This window comes from Oncorhynchus gorbuscha, unplaced genomic scaffold (genome assembly GCF_021184085.1).
Source record: "Oncorhynchus gorbuscha isolate QuinsamMale2020 ecotype Even-year unplaced genomic scaffold, OgorEven_v1.0 Un_scaffold_126:::fragment_4:::debris, whole genome shotgun sequence".
Lineage (NCBI taxonomy): Eukaryota > Metazoa > Chordata > Actinopteri > Salmoniformes > Salmonidae > Oncorhynchus > Oncorhynchus gorbuscha.
Window position 1 is genome coordinate 77182 of NW_025744568.1, and position 21256 is coordinate 98437.

A 21256-nucleotide genomic window follows, 5' to 3' on the forward strand; every position below is an offset into this window, starting at 1 on the left:
ACTAATTATACACTCACTATCGGCACAGCAATTTACTTACCTCCATCTGTCTTGCACATGTGCATGGTGAGAGGAAGCTGTTCATTTATATGTGTTCGTGTGTGACAGAGAGTAGAGAGGGAGAGAGAGAGACAGAGAGAGAGAGAGAGAGTGAGACAGAGCGAGAGAGAGAGAGACAGAGCGAGAGAGAGAGAGAGAGAGAGAGAGAGAGAGAGAGAGAGAGAGAGAGAGAGAGAGAGACAGAGAGAGAGAGAGAGAGAGAGAGAGAGAGAGAGAGAGAGAGAGAGAGAGAGAGAGAGAGAGAGAGAGAGAGAGAGAGAGAGAGAGAGAGAGAGAGAGAGAGGAGGGAGAGAGAGAGAGAGAGAGAGAGAGAGAGAGAGAGGTAGAGAGAGAGAGGAGGGAGAGTACGTGAACAGATAACAAACACAGCTGCTTGTTTATCCCAAAGCAAATGTTGATCCAAATTGCATTTCGTTGGAGTTGCTCCATCTCTCCGTGGGAGGAAAAATAACTCAATATCATTCTAAATCTACCTTCCAATCTCAAAGTTTTGGAAGGTAGATATAGAACAAACACACACCTCTTTACCTCTGTATCGCACCTTCAAATCTCTAAGCTTGGAACGCAATACCACAGGTGGGTATTCGGCACAGACACACGACACACAACCAAAAGTGCAAACACACAAATTGAAACCAAAGATATCTGCATGGTGTTGTTCACTGTTAGTGAGTTCAAAGCAGCAGTGCCCTTCATTAAACTCTACCTGTACCAAAACCCTACTAATTATACACTCACTATCGGCACAGCAATTTACTTACCTCCATCTGTCTTGCACATGTGCATGGTGAGAGGAAGCTGTTCATTTATATGTGTTCGTGTGTGACAGAGAGTAGAGAGGGAGAGAGAGAGACAGAGAGAGAGAGAGAGAGTGAGAGACAGAGCGAGAGAGAGAGAGACAGAGCGAGAGAGAGAGAGAGAGAGAGAGAGAGAGAGAGAGAGAGAGAGAGAGAGAGAGAGAGAGAGAGAGAGAGAGAGAGAGACAGAGAGAGAGAGAGAGAGAGAGAGAGAGAGAGAGAGAGAGAGAGAGAGAGAGAGAGAGAGAGAGAGAGAGAGAGAGAGAGAGAGAGAGTGTGTGTGTGTGTGTGTGTGTGTGTGTGTGTGTGTGTGTGTGTGTGTGTGTGTGTGTGTGTGTGTGTGTGTGTGTGTGTGTTTGTTTATATGTGAATGCATATGCATGTGATCAGCTGTCAGTGTGTGTATGTGATTGGGTTTGTGACTCTACACCTCATTTTGTGTCTAGTTGATAAATCCAACGTTTGTGATCCCCCAGACTCACTAATCTCTCCAAAACAGTAGCAGCAGCATTCAACTGTGACTCAAACATAAACAACTATAAGCTGGGCCACAGTCCAGACCACACACATGCACATGCACACACACACCTAAACTCATATACACACGCACAGGTCTGGAGGTCTGGCCTTGTCCATGGTGTACTATGGTAAGACAGCTGCAGCTTATCTCAACTGTCCAGAGTGTATTGAGTCTGTGTGTCTGTGCATATGTCTGTGTGTGTGTGTGTTTGCACATGCCTTGGTGTGTGTGCGTACGTGAATGCCGGTGTGTTTGTTTGAGTGTGTGTGACATAGCTAGCTGGTTAATAGTGTTGTTCTCTGGTTTGCGCCCCAGAAGGAGACATCAATAGTGGACAGTCTGACTGACTGTAATTACTCTGGCAGAAACAATGTGTGTGTATGCATTGCGAATAGGGAAACACATACACACACGTGCAAGCACACACCAGAATGCATGCATGCATGCCGTACGCAGACACGCACACACATCAACACACACAATCTTGTTTTACTAACCTTGTGGGTGGACACACAATTCAAAATCCTATTTCCCTATCCCCTAACCCTAACCCTAAAACCTAACCTTAACCCTACACCTAACCCCAAAACCTAACCTTAACCCTACACCTTAACCCTAAACCCAACCTTAACCCTACACCTAACCCCAAAACCTAACCTTAACCCTACACCTTAACCCTAAACCTAACCTTAACCCTACACCTAACCCCAAAACCTAACCTTAACCCTACACCTTAACCTTAACCCTAAACCTAACCTTAACCCTACACCTAACTCATAAACCTAACCTTAACCCTACACCTAACCTTAACCCTACACCTTACCTTAACCCTACACCTACACCTAACCCTAACCCTAACCTTACACCTAACTCATAAACCTAACCTTTAACCCCTAAACCTAATTCTAACCGTGACACTAATTATAACCTTAACGCTAAACCCGGTAGAAATGGTGGGGAAACGTCCCCAAACGGTACATTTGTCTGGACCCCACAAGTATGTCAACACACAGGGATACACACAGGGATACACACAGGGATACACACAGGGACACACACAGGGACACACACAGGGACACACACAGGGATACACACAGGGACACACACAGGGATACACACAGGGATACACACAGGGATACACACAGGGATACACACAGGGACACACACAGGGATACACACAGGGATACACACAGGGACACACACAGGGATACACACAGGGATACACACAGGGATACACACAGGGATACACACAGGGACACACACAGGGATATACACAGGGATACACACAGGGACACACACAGGGATACACACAGGGATACACACAGGGATACACACAGGGATACACACAGGGATACACACAGGGACACACACAGGGATATACACAGGGATACACACAGGGACACACACAGGGATACACACAGGGATACACACAGGGACACACAGAAATGTTCAAAAGGACAGTCACATCAACAGAAAAAGTTATATCCATTGTCTTTATGCAACCTGACAAATGAATGCAGACTAAAGCACTCCAAACTGTATTCACTTCAAAATTAGAGGCAGAGAATCACTGCAAATGGATGTAAAATAAAATAATTTACAACAACTCCTACCTCCATCATATCTATCAACCACAGCAGTCTTTCCTGGGGGTTTGAAAAGGGAGGGGGGAGTCGGGGTTAAACGGAGGAAGTTTCTAGATAAATACGTCTCTTTCATCTCTAGTGAAGGGTTTAGGGCAGGGTTTTAAAAATACATGTGGGCCTCCCAGGTAGCGCAGTGGTCTAGGGCAATGCATCGCAGCGCAAGCTGTGCCACCAGAGACTCTGGGTTCGCGACCGGGAGGTCCGTGGGGCGACGCACAATTGACGTTGTCCGAGTTAGGGAGGGTTTGGCCAGTAGGGATATCCTTGTCTCATCACGCACCAGCGACTCCTGTGGCGGGCCGGGCGCAGTGTGCGCTAACCAAGGTTACCAGGTGCACGGTGTTTCCTCCGACACATTGGTGCGGCTGGCTTCCGGGTTGGATGCGCGCTGTGTTAAGAAGCAGTGCGGCTTGGTTGGGTTGTGTTTCGGAGGACGCATGACTTTCAACCTTCGTCTCTCCTGAGTCCGTACGGGAGTTGTAGCAATGAGACAAGATAGTAACTGCTAACAATTGGATACCACGGAATTGGGGAGAAAAACAGGGTGAAATAAAAAAATGTAAAAAATACATGCAGAATTTTCATTGTTGGACATAAAAGACTGTAAAACACCAGAAAATCAGCCCCAAGTGATTTTAATTTAAGAATTCTGTTCCCAAGTATTCCCACGCATAATAGAGAGATGTCATATTATACGTATGCAAGGTTTGAAATGATTATATTTCAGTCAATTTGCAGTCTACATATTCCAGAAAAAAATCGTCCCACGGCTGGATCAAGTTAATGATCCCTTTCCAACTCAGCAGGGGCACAGTGCTCTCATCCCTGACGATGTCCCAAATGGCACCTTATTCCCCATTTAGTGCACTACCTTTTAAGGGGCCTGGGCAAAAGTAGTGTACTATATAGGGAATAGAGTGGCATTTGTGACATAGTACCTCTGTCCTGCAGAAACCCTTGTCCTTGCCCCATGCACTTCGAAGAACGATATGTCATCCTAACAGCTCTATCCTCTACAACTCATCAAACAGGGACACCTTCAAATCGGTCTGCTTCGAGACAAAATTGACACCTAAAAATGAGGAGTGACTCAGACTCTCACCGACATACAGACAGACGGACGGACGGACAGACGGACACGGCAGCCTGACAGACAGACAAACATAGCCAGCCAGAGACAGAGCCAGACAGACAGTTTGACTGCGGCCCAGCCTCCCTACCCGTGCTGAGCTGAGGGTGGTGGAGGTCATGTAGCTGGCTGACGAGGAGGCCAGGGTATCTGGGTAGGAAACCATGGAGAGGGAGTCAGGGTGGAGGGCGGCCGCACTGGCACCCCCCTGCCGGGCCTTCAAAGCCTGGATCTCGCGGCGCAGCACCATCCCATCGAAACGCTCCAGATCCTGGGGTGTCACCAGGCCACGCACCTCTGATAGTAGGGAGAACTAAGAGGAGGGTTGGGGGAGGGGAGGGAGACAGGGTTATAGAGTTATAGGGAGCTATAACATGCATCAGGAGACCATGAGGAATGCAGACTGCAACAAAACAACACTGTTTAAAGCACTTTACCAATTGTGAATTCAATACATTTGATACATCATTGTTTTATATGAGGTGCAGGGCAAGGGCATTGACAGAAAGACAAGTGGCTTTCTAATAAACTGAGAAAAACAGATGTCTGAGCAACCATAAAAGCCTTAACATAAATCACGTAAAGTCTCACAAAACTTGCCATTCAAGTGATGGATGTACAGAGAAAAGGAAAGCAATCACCATAAGCACTACGAGTGAGGGAACACAAGAACCCAAGACACGATGCACCTCACAATAACAGACACACGCAAAACACACCGGGAGATCACTCCTCACCTTGGCGTGTGTGTTGAGCAGTTCAAACAGGGCCATGACCAGCTGCTCCACCCCTATGTGTCCGTCCCGGTACTCCTCCACGTAGTAGCCCATGGTCTGCCTCTCTGTCTCCGTCAGCAGGTGGCGGGCCTGCTCCTCCAGCATGGCTCTGCTCTGGTTCACCAGGCTGGACAGGGTCACCTGGGAGCCCACCACGCCCTTATAGAACACCGGCTGGAAGGGGAGGGGGAGAGGAGGAGGGTCAGAAAAAGGACACGGTGAGGGAGAAAGTGTGTGTGTGTGTCGGTGTGGGTGGGTGAGAAGTAGGAAGGTGACACAGGCGAGACCAGAGGTGAGAGGGGAGGTGTGTGTCAGGCAGGAAATGAGAAATGAGAAACAAAGGGACAGAAAAAGAACAAAGAGAGAGAAATCATGTACATGCATTTGGCATTGCTCATCATCCATTCCACCCACAGCTGGCGTGGAGGGGCCAGAGTACATAAGTCTAACACTGGTCACTAAGGCTCTCATCTCTTCCACAGAACCACAGCCTACTCTATGCAACTGACCTTCTCATATGCCACTGCCAGCTCAGCCAATCCAATCAATTCACTCAGCAATGACACCACGGCACTTGAGAACCAGATGAGATTTGTACCCCGAATTCATACATATACTCTCTCTCTCTCTCTCTCTCTCTCTCTCTCTCTCTCTCTCTCTCTCTCTCTCTCTCTCTCTCTCTCTCTCTCTCTCTCTCTTGTCCTGTCTTTCTCCCTCTCTTCCTATCTCTCTCTGTATCTCCTCACAAACAGCTTTTCTTTAATTAGCTCCTTAATCAAAGACACCACTTCAAAGTCACCAGCCGCAAGGCCATGTGTAAGAGAAAGAGAAAAAAAAGATGGGGAGAGAAGAGAGTGAAAGAGGAAAGAGAGAGAGATATGGGGAGAGAGAGGGGAGGGAAGGAGAGAGGGGCAACTCACTCTCCTCCCCCCCCCGCCCTAGACTCCTCATCCCAAACTCTTAACCACTCTCATTCGTCTGAGTTAGCCACCAGGTCTGGAGGAGTGAGGTGCTGCAACCTTTGCCAAACATAAGTCCCTACCCCAAGGTGAAGCCACACTTAGTCAGTATCCCAATTAACTGCTTACAACATACATTTACCTGAAAAAAGTGAATTTACCTTGAAAAGTGCACATTGTGTGTGTCCCAAATGGCACCCGATTCCCCATAGAGCCCTGGTCAAAAGTAGTGCACTATGTCGGGAATAGTGTGCCATTTGGGACACAACCTGAGAGTATAGTTCAAACCTACAAGGTGTAAGAACAATCAATCCCTTAATGACAACTTATTTGATGGTTGTTAAGACATGTATGACGCCAACGATAATAATGAAAGAGATTCGCCTCTGTTCTAACCTGTACCCCATGTTAAACTAAGACTCACAGGCTGACTACACCATTCCGATCTAACCTGTACCCCATGTCAAAATCGCGTCAAAATACATTTCAAAATCTATATTATTCAATTGTTGCACCCACACTGCTCGCGCGCGCGCCAATGACCGTCTGCATTGCCCAGGGCTAAAAATAGAAGTCAGTTCTATTTGTGACGCGGATCGCGTTACAAGTCCTGCCCCTCCCATCTCCTCATTGGTTTATAGAAGCAGGTACTGTGGTGGAAGAATCAGAATTAGTTGTGTAACATAGATAATTAAGGTGTCTTATCCGTATAATATGCTTATGTGATATACTTGTTATTAGAATGTACCCTTCGGACTCTGGTGATGGCAGATGCACTTCTTCCCTCAGCTGGGGCTCAGTCACCTGGGGCTCAGTCACCTGGGGCCCACCTGGGGCCCACCTGGGGCCCAGAGACTCCATTGGTATTGGGGGAAGTGTGTGGTAGTGTCTGGAACCATTGTATGTCCCCTCTGATGTTGGACTTATCTTGACCTAGTATATGACCTAGAGGCTCACTCCCCTCAGTGAGCTTGTCCAGGAGTGTGGTCAAGAAGGGCTTTTACATGAGATGGGTGTATCTGGAGTTGACAATTGATTTATGCCATTGGATGAGTTGGTGTTTTTGTGCTATGAAGTACCAGGAACGAGATTGGAACCTCGTTTTAGGGACCAAACTGAACGATAATTTATAGCGAATGCTATCTGGCTACGGGATACACCTTTCTCGTTTAAAAAGTCTCACCTTGTGACCCTTTCAAGACATCTGTGGTTTGTTATGTAGACTAGGGGGTGGATCTTTGCTATAAATGATCTCAGTAGCCTTTGTGTTGCCGCTCTCAACGGATCATCAGAGAAGGTGATTCGTTGACCAGCTATCGCAAAGCTCTCACTATTAAAGATTTAGTTTAAGTATGACTCTGACTTGTGTGGTAAGTTGGTCTCTCCTCATTTGATAGTAAAGAAATTAACCACCACAGTACCCACGTGCCATCTCCTCATTGGTTATACCCACGTGGGTGACTGAAAGACGAACGAGGTCGGTGGCGGTGATGCACCTAATTTATGAAAGTTGCCAGTCGCAATATAAAGTCAAGAGAAGAAAAAGCCTGGAAGGAGGAGAGACGACTAGAAACGATTCGGTTGACCGTTTTATTATGTGCATTAATTGTCGGCGTAGAGGACCTTGTGCATTTCAGGTAGAATAACAACTCAATGTTTATATCCTAGGACAAATTAGCTAGCAACAGCAAGCTATCTAAATATGACAAATTAGCAAGCTAGCTAGCCAAATTGCCATGAACATTTAATGCTTTTCGACCTGTCCTCAAATTCATGTAATTGGTTCAGAGTTTGTTTTGATATTTTAACCTGCATGTCGTGATCACGTTTAGTGTGGGGGGACAAAATAAATGTATGCACGGCGGCGCACGATGTTGCACGTTCGCAGCCCGTTTGGGTTCCGTGTCAGATCTAACCTGTATCCCATGTTAAACTAAGATTCAGATTTAACCTATATCCCATGTTAAAGTAAGATTCAGATCTAACCTGTATCCCATGTTAAAGTAAGATTCAGATCTAACCTGTAGCCCATGTTAAACTAAGACCCATTAATTCATAATTAATCAAATACTACAATGGCCAGTGTGCTGCTTGATTCTGTCTGCATGCCAAATGGCACCCTATTCCCGATGTAGTGCACTACTTTTGACCGGGGCCCATAGTTCTGGTCAAATCTGACCCCATTCCAATGACTACCCAGAGAGAGGGATAGGACCAAAACAAGACAAGACGAGATAGAGACCAGACAGGTCCAATTCACACCACTGCACTGTCTAGCACTCTGTTGTAGATCAATGTTGTAGATCAATGTAGATCAATGCCCTTTGATAGTAGGATCAAAGTGCTTATATTCAACTTTATGACACTGCTACCAGGGCCGTAAATACATATGAGGACACCCAAATCCGGACCTCAGCAATTTTAGAGGGGGGGGGGGCTCAGTCGAGGTCTTTAACTTCCTCTTGAGGGCCAGAATAGTAGAATACACAGGGTTGCAATTTCGAAAGTTAGTTGTGCATCAGCAGTTTTCCTCTTGCTATATGTCACTCACTCAATTAGCCCATGGCAGTAGATTTTTAGATACAGTTGAAGTTTACGTACACTCAGGTTGGAGTCATTAAAACTCACTTTTTTTAACCACTCCCCAAATTTCTTGTTAACAAACTATAGTTTTGGCAAGTCGGTTAGGACATCTACTTCGTGCATGACACAAGTCATTTTTCAAAAGTTGTTTACAGACAGATTATTTCACTTATAATTCACTGTATCACAATTCCAGTGGGTCAGAAGTTTACATACATTAAGTTGACTGTGCCTGTTAGAGATAGGGGGCAGTATTTCCCCTTTGTATGAATTGCGTGCCCATAGTGAACTGCATCAAAATCTGTCCTAAATTGCTAATATATGCATATAATTATGTCTGTGAATTATGAATTATGTCTGTGAGTATAACAGAACTCACAGGGCAGGCAATCTTCCAAACAAGTTTTGAAATCCTGAAAGTTGGGGCAACTTTGACATCATCACCCCCCTCCCTTCCCAACAAGTTATGGATCTGGAAACACTTCCTATGTCTTCCACTAGATGTCCTCATTCAGTATAAAGTGTAATGGAGCATTTGCTGTGAACTTTGACCTAATGGGAAGGAAAGTACTAAGTGTCGCAAAAGATTTCCATGTGCTTGAAGGCGCGTATGTGTTGGAGTGCTTTGGCTGTTCCAATCAGCCCCAGATGAACATGAATGGTCCGGTTGGAATGCTATTGGATCTATATGATTATAACATCCTGAAGATTGATTCTGCACTTAGTTTGACCAGTTTCGTCAACCTGTAATATGTAATTTGGAAGTTTTGATGCAGAGTTATCCTGGACCAGATGTCATTTTTTGGGCATTTGAGCTGAAAGTGGTAGCCTTTGCTGCTACTTGGTCTTAGAATTGAACATTATGAAACAAAACGATTTATTGTTGAACTAGGACTCCTTGCACTACATTCTGATGGAAGATCATCAAAGGTAAGGGAATATTTATGTTGTAATTTTGTATTTCTGTTGACTCCAACATAGCGGAGAAATATTGTTACGTCAGAGCGCCGTCTCGGATTATTGTAATGTTAGGCTTTTTCCGTAACGTAAAAAAAAATGTGACAACAGCGGTTGCATTAAGAACCAGTGTATCTTTTTAATTATATGTAGAACATGTATCTTTCGTCAAAGTTTATGATGAATATTTCTGTTATCTGGCATAGCTTTCTATAATTCCTCCAGACATTTTGGAGAATTTTCTGAACATGGCGTCAATGTAAACCGAGATTTTTGGATATAAAATGCATATTATCGAACAAAACATAAATGTACCGCGCAACATGTCATATGACTGTCATCTGATGAAGATTTTCAAGAGGTTAGCGAATGATTTTGAAAAAAATCCTGCTTTTGTCATTTTATATTTATTATTTATGTTGGACAAAATGCCTACGTTTTTTCTTTGGTTTTGGTGGTGGTCTAACATAAATATATGCTGTGTTTTCGCCGTAAAACATTTTAAGAATCTGACATGCTGGGTAGATGAACAAGGTGTTTATCTTTCATTTGAGGTATTGGACTTGTTAATGTGTGGAGGTTAAATATTTCTAATAATATTTTTGCATTGCCTGCACCACCGTTTCAGCTGAACGGGGGGTGGAGTTCCTGTAGGGGATATAACGATATAGGACTCGTTTTACTGTGGATATAGATACTTTGTACCTGTTTCCTCCAGCATCTTCACAAGGTCCTTTGCTATTGTTCTGGCATTGATTTGTACTTTTCGCACCAAAGTACGTTCATCTTTAGGAGACAGAACGCATCTCCTTCCTGAGCGGTATGACGACTGCATGGTCCCATGGTTTTTATACTTGCGTACTATTGTTTGTACAGATGACTGTGGTACCTTCAGGTGTTTGGAAATTGTTCCCAAGGATGAACCAGACTTGTGGAGTTTACAATGATTTTTTCTGAGGTCTTGGCTGATTTCTTTTTATTTTCCCATGAGATCAAGAAACGAGGCACTGAGTTTGAAGGTAGGCCTTGAAATACACTCACAGGTACACCCCCAATTGACTCAAATGATGTCAATTAGCCTATCAGAAGCTTCTAAAGCCATGACATCATTTTCGGGAATTTTCCAAGCTGCTTAAAGGGCCATAACCTGAAAGGCCGCTCAGCAAGGAAGAAGCCACTGCTCCAAAACCGCTATAAAAAAGCCAGACTACAGTTTGCGACTGCACATGGGGACAAAGATCGTACTTTCTGGAGAAATGTCCTCTGGTCTGGTGAAACAAATATAGAACTATTGGGCCATAATGACCATTGTTATGTTTGGAGGAAAAAGGGGGAGGCTTACAAGCCGAAGAACACCATCCCAACTGTAAAGCACGGGGGTGGCAGCATCATGTTGTAGGGGTGCTTTGCTGCAGGAGGGACTGGTGCACTTCACAAAATAGATGGAATCATGAGGTTGGGGAAATTATGTGGATATATTGAAGCAACATCTCAAGACATCAGTGAGGAAGTTAAAGCTTGGTCGCAAATGGGTCTTCCATATGGACAATGACCCCAAGCATACTTCCAAACAACAAAGTCAAGGTATTGGAGTGGCCATCACAAAGCCCTGACCTCAATCCCATAGAAAAGTTGTGGGCAGAACAGAAAAAGTGTGTGCGAGCAAGGAGGCCTACAAACCTGACTCAGTTACACCAGCTCTGTCAGGAGGAATCGGACAAAATTCACCCAACTTATTGTGGGAAGCTTGTGGAAGGCTACCCGAAACATTTGACCCAAGTTAAACAATTTAAAGGCAATGCTACCAAATACTAATTGAGTGTATGTAAAGTTCTGACTTTCTGAGAATGTGAAGAAAGAAATATAAGCTGAAATAAATCATTCACTCTACTATTAATCTGACATTTCACATTCTTAAAATAAAGAGGTGATCCTGACTGACCTAAAACAGGGTATTCTTACTAGGATTAAATGTCAGGAATTGTGAAAAATTAGTTCAAATGTATTTGGCTAAGGTGTATGTAAACTTCCGACTTCAACTGTAGTTAAATTAGTCTAGTTAGTCTAGCAAGCCATCTAAACTTAGTAGTAATCATAGCGAATTTCCGACCGGGCATGGAGGGTACATGGGCCCTGACCCCTAGGCCCCATTGATTTTGATATCATATTAACATGACATCTCATGGAACAATTTGTAGAATTAGAGGAACAGGAAATTACAGGAAATTAGCTTAGAAACTGCAACAAATGATCCCCAAAAAGTGGGTTTTTAATCATAATTTTCCTGCTAACAGATCCCACTGTACGTATTCAATTAGAGTTTTCAATCCCAGTTAATGCGAGTTCATTTGTAGCGGCTAATTATATAGCTAATAGGCTAGATGTTTGTTGATCGACTGAGGTGAATGGAGCTACAGCAATCAAATGTGATAATGGTTGGGGTAGTTATTTGCTGTTCTCCAAATATAATTGTAGAGTTTTTAAATTGTAAAGAAATGTAGTAAATGAGCTTCAACTGTCTTAAAATGTCTTGGATGGGGGGGGGGCATCATTAGGAAACCAGTGTGAAGGGTGTTTTGTTTATTTCCCTGTATGTCCTATTCCACCCCCCCCAGTCCCAGTATGGACTGTTCCAGGACACTGCTGCCTGACACCACTCAGCACAGTCCCTAGTGACAATGACAACTCTCTCTGTTTCCTCACGCTCAGTGTTTTTGTAGAAATGAGAACATTATCTTTCACAGGGGGAAGAACACGTCCAAGGTTGCAGCTCAGGGATTTATAATGACAGAGGAAGAGGAGGAGGAGGAAGAGGCGAGGAGAGTTTTCACCGGGGTGAGAAAAATGTCCACGCAAAGGGAGGACAAATCGATTTCACATGATGTGGGACAGATTAGGTGTGACCTTGGAAGGCATACATCCAGGTATTAAACCCTATCCCTACAGAGAGTGGGACCCAGCAGACACGTATGTAATGGAATGGTATCAGGCCCAGGGACACATTCTCTAGTCTAGAACCCTTAAACCATGCTATACATTTCTACCTCTTCCAATTTCACCGCGTGTCGAAAAGAAGCCCAAACAGTTGATTTACAGTAAAAGCCTATGGGGAAAATATATATATATATATATATATATATGTTCTTGTGGCTGAGCGTCTAAAGCTAGGCAGTTATCACATTCACACTGGGCATTTTAAATGGTAGGCCATTAGTGTATTGATTGACATCCATATTTCCCACAGGGGAATGCCTGCTGATTAAATCACTTTTACCAGACTGTGGTCCTGCTCTCCTTAATCCAATCCGATAGAGAAATGAAAGGACTATTGTTTCGTAGCAATAACCATCAAGCTAGTGTACTGGAGCATCTTGGACCCCCTGCCAAACCAGAATCAAACTCTATCTGTGTCCTAAATGGCACCAAATTTCCTGTGTAGTGCACTACTTTTAATAACCAGGTCAAAATGTGTGATTTGGGACATATTTACCAGTCTCACTCTTCACCTTCCTGCACATATAACTGACCACCACAGAAGTGGAAATCAACCTCTGACCTAGCAATTAAAGGTGCACTATGCAGAAATCGCCACGCCATTTTCCTGGCTGATAAAATTAGAATAGTTTGCCTAATTTCAGCTTGTGACAAAACAATCAAGTATAGTGTAAAGAATCATTGTACCATCTAAACCACTGTGAAATATATTTTCCACAATAAAAACATTGTATTTTCAGTTGTTTGAAACTGGTGTACAAAACCAAAAGATGCAAAAATTAAACTTAAGAACAGGAAGCATAGAAATAGTGCACTTAGAACAGGTGTACCACTTCTTAGACTTGCTTTCGATGAGAATGACAGCTCTATAACTCACATTACTACAGATTGTATCTTTAAGCATTAGATTCAACTTCATCAGAGGGATGAGCTCTTACCTAGCTATACCGAGGGGCAACTTACAGTGGGGCAAAAAAGTATTATGTCAGCCACCAATTGTGCAAGTTCTCCCACTTAAAAAGATGAGGCCTGTAATTTAATCATAGGTACACTTCAACTATTGCAGACAAAATGAAGAAAAAAAAATCCAGAAAATCACATTGTAGTATTTTTTATTTATTTATTTGCAAATTATGATGGAAAATAAATATTTGGTCAATAACAAACAAGCAAGATTTCTGGCTCTCACAGACCTGTAACTTCTTCTTTAAAAGGCTCTTCTGTCCTCCACTCGTTACCTGTATTAATGGCACCTGTTTGAACTTGTTATCAGTATAAAAGACACCTGTCCACATCCTCAAACAGTCACACTCCAAACTCCACTATGGCCAAGACCAAAGAGCTGTCAAAGGACACCAGAAACAAAATTGTAGCCCTGCACCAGGCTGGGAAGACTGAATCTGCAATAGGTAAGCAGCTTGGTTTGAAGAAATCAACTGTGGGAGCATTTATTAGGAAATGGAAGACATACAAGACCACTGAATCTCCCTCGATCTGGGGCTCCACGCAAGATCTCACCCCGTGGGATCAAAATGATCACAAGAACGGTGAGCAAAAATCCCAGAACCACACGGGGGGACCTAGTGAATGACCTGCAGAGAGCTGGGACCAATGTAACAAAGCCTACCATCAGTAACACACTACGCCGCCAGGGACTCAAATCCTGCAGTGCTAGACGTGTCCCCCTGCTTAAGCCAGTACATGTACAGGCCCGTCTGAAGTTTGCTAGAGAGCATTTGGATGATCCAGAAGAAGATTGGGAGAATGTCATATGGTCAGATGAAACCAAAATAGAACGTATAGATAAAAACTCAACTCGTCGTGTTTGGAGGACAAAGAATGCTGAGTTGCATCCAAAGAACACTATACCTACTGTGAAGCATGGGGGTGGAAACATCATGCTTTGGGGCTGTTTTTCTGCAAAGGGACCAGGACGACTGATCCGTGTAAAGGAAAGAATGAATGGGGCCATGTATCATGAGATTTTGAGTGAAAACCTCCTTCCATCAGCAAGGGCATTGAAGATGAAACGTGGCTGGGTCTTTCAGCATGACGATGATCCCAAACACACCGTCCGGGCAACGAAGGAGTGGCTTCGTAAGAAGCATTTCAAGGTCCTGGAGTGGCCTAGCCAGTCTCCAGATCTCAACCCCATAGAAAATCTTTGGAGGGAGTTGAAAGTCCGTGTTGCCCAGCAACAGCCCCAAAACATCACGGCTCTAGAGGAGATCTGCATGGAGGAATGGGCCAAAATACCAGCAACAGTGTGTGAAAACCTTGTGAAGACTTACAGAAAACGTTTGACCTCTGTCATTGCCAACTAAGGGTATATAACAAAGTATTGAGAAACTTTTGTTAATTGACCAAATACTTATTTTCCACCATAATTTGAAAATAAATTCATTTAAAAATCCTACAATGTGATTTTCTGGATTATTTTTTCTTATTTTTGTCTGTCATAGTTGAAGTGTACCTATGATGACAATTACAGGCCTCTCTCATCTTTCTAAGTGGGAGAACTTGCACAATTGGTAGCTGACTAAATACTTTTTTGCCCCACTGTATCTGTATGACAGTCCATGGAGGAGCAGTGAACCCCTGGAGCCACACAATGGCTACATCCTGGTACTAAACACACAAAGCCTTGTGACAGCTATTGATCCCCCTGAGGTGGGGGTAAGGGTCAAGGTGGGGGGAGGGTGGTCAATGAGTGTATTTGTGTGTGTGTGTGTGTGTGTGTGTGTGTGTCCACTGTTCCATTGTCAGATGTAAACGGAACAATCCAGCAGCTTCTCCAATCGATGGCTGAAACGGAGAGAATCCTGTGTAAAAGCGTATCCACCTCCACAATCTAATTGTGAGACCAGACTTTGTCATTCTTTAGACAAGGTTTCTTTTAGGGGAAAAGCTATTAGCCAATAATAGCCGTGTCAAAACCAATTAGAGCATAGCCACTGATTGGGCTATCCCATCCATTCACCATGAAATGAAAGGGGTCATATCCCTGATCCTTTGCTATGAGACTTTTGCAGTGCTGAACCCGTGCTCGGTTTGCCGTGCAACCTATTCTTAATTAATTAGCTTATCGGTCCATTCTGGCCTTTGGCTCTAATTAAAAAAGAGAGGGATGGGAGGAAGGGAAAGAGGGATGTGGACGAACAACAGTCCCTCTATGACCAGTGTGATGGACTGAATCAAGGTGGAGGACAGAGAATGGTGTGGAGCGGACGACAGTTCTCGACTTGTTAAGGTGTCATCATCAGGCTGTATCTTCACAGCTGAAATGAGTTGAGAGCTGAGAGCTGTCGACGCTGTATAGGAGGTTGGGGCGGATGGATATTTAACTTTACCGAGTGCTCCTACCTGTTCATATTGAACAGCTCTGAAGCTATTACACAGTGTTAACAGCCTTCTCAGCTAACAGCTCTCAGACTGCAACGCTGTCCGCTTGCATGTATTACAGCCAGCTCTGGTAGCAACTGGCTGCTGGGTACACTTTGAAAACATATTGAAACTCCCTCCCTACTTCAGTAGAATTGCCCTCCTTATCTACTCTCTCTCGTTCCCGTTCTCCCTTCCTCTGTCCCCCTCGTCATCTCTCGCTCTCTCTGAAGAGTGCCCCGTGTTTTTGTTTACTTCAAAATCCTTTTAAGAGCGTCAGCCACAGATTGCCAATTACTTGAAAGCAAGGTGTTTAACTTAGATTGAAGGAGCTCAGAGATGTCTGGAGGGGTGAGCAGAGCTGGAGGTTTCTCTCTGCAACAACAATTACAATCACTACAGTAAACAGTCATCGGGGTCAGGAGAGACCTCAACTATCAGCGCACACACACACACACACACACACACACACACACACACACACACACACACACACACACACACACACACACACACACACACACACACACACACACACACACACACACACACACACACGGCCAGAGGCTACAATGGGGATTAACCCTGCGCTGCCTGGGTGTTTTTGATTGATTTGACAGGCAGTCCTTCTAACATCTATCCTGCGTCTGACAGAGTGACAGATAATGGCTTCAGTCATATCACAGAATCACTGAATGAACCTGGGACGTCCAACAACATCACAACAGAGTTAGTTGTTTTTGTTGTTAATGAAACCAATGTCATGCCTGGGGGGGGGGTCAGTTCAACCCCAGTCACAACCATAATCATTTGTATTTCTATGATCACAACCTGCTGATGGTTACGTCGCTCTGCTTAGACGAACACTAGTCAATTCTCTGCATTTGCCTGAACTAATGACGTGCTGAATATGTGTTAAAACACTGGCCTGAGGCTCTGCACAGGCAGACATGACACAAGAGCTTTCTAGGGGCGAGAGGGCTCAGGGAAAGCCTGCTGGCTATTCACTAGTGGGACTCTGAATCTGTGTCCCAGATGACACAGTGTTCCCTACATAGTGCACTACTTTTGATTATGGCCCATAGGAATCTGGAGACAAGTATTTCATGTAGATGGTTGGATGGTTTGACCCAGGAAATCCAAGAAAACATCCCATTTGAGTGATGCCCTTTTCAGGAGATAATCGTCTTCACTGGAGCACGGCCACTGTGCAGATAACACACTTTCTCTGTTTACACACACGTACACACGCACACCAACACGGAACTGCAGTGTTATGCTCTCCTCCCTGTTACGCCCTGATCTGTTTCACCTGTCCTTGTGCTTGGCTCCGCCCCCTCCAGGTGTCACCCATCTTCCCCACTTATCCTCTAGGTATTTATACCTGTGTTTTCAGTCGGTCTGTGCCAGTTCCTCTTGTTTGCTTACCAGCGGTTTGACCTGTCAGCGACTGTCTTTTCCCCAGATTTATCTCGTTCTACTGGTTTTTGACTCTTGCCTTGCCTGTACCTGCCTGAGCACTGCCTGAGCACTCTGCCTGTCCTGTACCTGCCTGCCTGAGCACTCTGCCTGAGCACTCTGCCTGAGCACTCTGCCTGAGCACTCTGCCTGAGCACTCTGCCTGAGCACTCTGCCTGAGCACTCTGCCTGTCCTGTACCTTTGCTCCTACTCTGGATTATCGACCTCTGCCAGCCTTCCCCTGTTACAATAAACATTGTTACTTAACAGTCTGCACTTGGGTCTTACCTTGATACCTGATACTCCCCCTCTTCTAAGACATTATAAAGACTGTACTGTCATAGTATCTGGGTTCTCATGCAGGGTATCACTTTTAAAGAAATAAATATATTTTTGCATATGAACCACTTTTCACTATATATTTTACCTCTTGTGTATGTCATTCGGAAACACAATGTCAACTTTCACTGCTATGCGGACGACACACATTTCGATGAAACACGGTGAAGCTCCAAAATGGCCCTCCCTGGGAGCCTGTGTTTCAGACATAAGGACAAAACAGAGATGCTTGTTCTAGGTCCCAAGAAACAAAGAGATCTTCTGTTGAATCTGATAATTCATCTTGATGGTTGTACAGTCGTCTCAAATAAAACTGTGAAGGACCTCTGATTTACTCTGGACCCTGATCTCTCTTTTGACTAACATATCAAGACTGTTTCAAGGACAGCTTTTATCCATCTACGTAACATTGCAAAAATCTGAAACTTTCTGTCCAAAAATCATGCAGAAAAATGTATCCATTCTTTTGTTACGTCTAGGTTAGACAACTGCAATGCTCTACTTTCCGGCTACCCGGATAAAGCACTAAATAAACTTCAGTTAGTGCAAAATACGGCTGCTAGAATCCTGACTAGAACCAAAAATGTGATCATATTACTCCAGTGCTATAGTCTCCCTACACTGGCTTCCTGTCAAGGCAAGGGCTGATTTCAAGGTTTTGCTGCTAACCTACAAAGCATTACATGGGCTTGCTCCTACCTATCTTTACGATTTGGTAATGCTGTACATACCTACACGTACACTACGGTCACAAGACGCAGGCCTCCTAATTGTCCCTAGAATTTCTAAGCAAACAGCTGGAGGCAGGGCTTTCTCCTATAGAGCTCATATTTTTATGGAATGGTCTGCCTACCCATGTGAGAGACGCAGACCCGGTCTCAACCTTTAAGTCTGTCTGTCTGTCTGTCTGTCTGTCTGTCTGTCTGTCTGTCTGTCTGTCTGTCTGTCTGTCTGTCTGTCTGTCTGTCTGTCTGTCTGTCTGTCTGTCTGTCTGTCTGTCTGTCTGTCTGTCTGTCTGTCTGTCTGTCTGTCTGTCTGTCTGTCTGTCTGTCTGTCTTGTGTGTCTGTCCTGTGTGTGGACCTGAGCCCTAGGACCATGCCTCAGGACTACCTGGCCTGATGACTCCTTACTGTCCGCAGTCCACCCGGTCGTGCTGCTGCTCCAACTGTTCTGCCTGCGGCTATGGAACCCTGACCTGTTCACCGGACGTGCTACCTGTCCCAGAGCTGCTGTTTTCATCTCTCTAGAGACAGTAGGAGTGGTAGAGATACTCCAAATGATCGGCTATGAAAACCCAACTGACATATACTCCTGAGGTGCTGAGCTGTTGCACCCTCGACAAGCACTGTGATTATTATTATTTGACCCTGCTGGTCATTTATGAACATTTGAACATCTTGGCAATGTTCTGTTATAATCTCCACCTGGCACAGCCAGAAGAGGACTGGCCACCCCACATAGCCTGGTTCCTCTCTAGGTTTCTTCCTAGGTTCTGGCCTTTCTATGGAGTTTTTCCTAGCCACCGCGCTTCTACACCTGCATTGCTTGCTGTTTGGGGTTTTAGGCTGGGTTTTCTGTACAGAACTTTGTGACATCAGCCCCTGTGGACTCGAAGACACTGCCTTGTGATATCAATGGAGAGGGTCAGCACTTCAGGAGATGTGTAATCGATGGTGATTTCTTGGCGTCTCTTCCTCTCCTCTTCTTCCCTTGCTGTCCTTCCTTTTGGCAGCTGCTGTCTCTCCCAACTCTCCACCTTTCCATCTAAATAAATCTTCCCTGTGGCACTGATGGCAAAAGTCAAGCACACCCACTAGACTATACAAACCGTATACACCAGGGTTCGTCAACTAGGTTAGGCCCCGGGCCAATTTCTGTTTGTGCTAATAGTCGGCGGGCCAGAACAATATTAGCACAATTTATTTGGTCTACACGACAAATTGAGCAACATTTCTAACACATCTGATTAATACATAATAAGTTCAGTGACAACAACAATCATTTTGATCTGATTACGTTCGTACAATTATTTCTGTCTGCTTCTCTGTGCGTTGATGGGTGGTGGAAAACATTTGTTCAGAACAATTAGCTTGATAGCAAGAGAAAATGTCCCTCTCAAAAAAGTATCAAAAGAGCAGAGAGATGTGCGCTCATCTTACCATCTTTTCCCAATGACAAGCCAAGTGTGTCTTATTTGCAATGAAAATGTCGCTGTTTGCAAAGAATTCAATCTCAGACATAATTATGAATCTGGAACTTTGAAGCATGGACCTTTTCAAAGTGGCCTTCCTGTCCCAGACAGAGGCCCGACGCAGAAACATCGAAACATCAACTGTAAGCAACGCACGCAGCTTTTTTTGCCTGACATTCTGTAAATGAAACAGGTTAAATCTGCAGTGAAAAGGAAGAGGGAAAACAGTCGTGGACACGGTGGGAAAGCTTGAGACCTTTACTAGGAAGTCGTTCGATTTCGACTTGTCATCTAGAAGGCAACGCCATTTCAGCACACAACAGGCAGAGGGACCAGGCCACAGCATTGTCACAGAGGTGATGGAAGATTTCAACAAGCAACTGAGGGACAACTTCTCCACTAGATTTGAAGATTACAGCCCAAGGATATCATTGCGTTGCGTACGTGCTCTTCTCACAGAGAGAATTCTCCTCCCTTGATAAGAAAACGATACCCTCGCTGGATGAGGCCGCAATTCAAACTGAGCTGATTGAACTCCAGACATCGAGACAAATCAGGGATGCGCTCTGGAGAGCCGAGTCCTTGTGTGCATTTTGGTGGCATGCTTATCCCTCTCTCTGGTCTCCCTACCACCCTCTAGGTCGCTGAGGCTCTGCTTCAGCAGGTCTTCCAGCACTATGGCCTTCTGGAGGATGTCGTCTCTGACCGTGGTCCCCAATTCATGTCACGTGTCTGGAGAGCCTTCATGGAGAAGCTAGGGGTCACGGTCAACCTCACATCCAGGTACTGACCTCAGTCCAACAGGCAGGTGGAGAGGACGTGAGGCTCCAACGCTGATGCCTTTCCCCACGACACCCTTTCGCCTCCCCTGGACATCGAGGGTAGTCACGTCACATCCACTCCGACTAGACCGCTCTCCAGCGATCGACATTGCCGGTCTGCTAACCCCCAGTCCTGGCAACCCATTCTTATGCACATCTGGCAACCTTCCTTACGCATACCTTCGCCTCATTAGGCACACCTGGACTTCATCACCACCCTGATTACTTCCGCTTTACATAGCACTCGTTTGTTATCACCCACCAGGAAATATTGTTTGTTATTTTCAGCACCAGGCGCTGTTCACCTCCTCTTGATTGCGCTGAGGTTGCAGCTTTACGTTTCAGCACCACAAAATGGTCCGCTGCCTGCTTTATTAGTTGACTGTCTCCTGCATTCTCTCTCCTCATGAGTGAAATGAAAATGTAGCGTTTGCATTATTTAGGTGGGGTAACTCCCTTCTTGGGATATTGGCATTTAGGACTTTTTGCATCTCGGGTTCGAGATTTATTCATTTCTTTATTTTAATGAAAAAATATTGATAATTAAATTGGGGGGCTTTTGGGCGGGCCAGATATACACACTCACGCACATTACATTGACATGCCCACACAAAACACACATACATTCCCATACACTACATAC

At 44.7% G+C, this 21256-nt stretch overlaps 1 protein-coding gene across 1 annotated transcript in view; it reads right to left on the reverse strand.

Moving 5' to 3' along the window:
- whrna (whirlin a) overlaps positions 1-21256 on the reverse strand; it is a 164894-nt gene that overhangs the window by 9449 nt on the left and 134189 nt on the right. The window contains exons 6-7 of the mRNA XM_046332290.1: positions 4890-5102; positions 4244-4465 (exon numbers count right to left, since the gene is read on the reverse strand). Coding sequence (XP_046188246.1) covers positions 4244-4465; positions 4890-5102 — 435 coding nt within the window. The remainder of the gene's footprint in view (positions 1-4243; positions 4466-4889; positions 5103-21256) is intronic.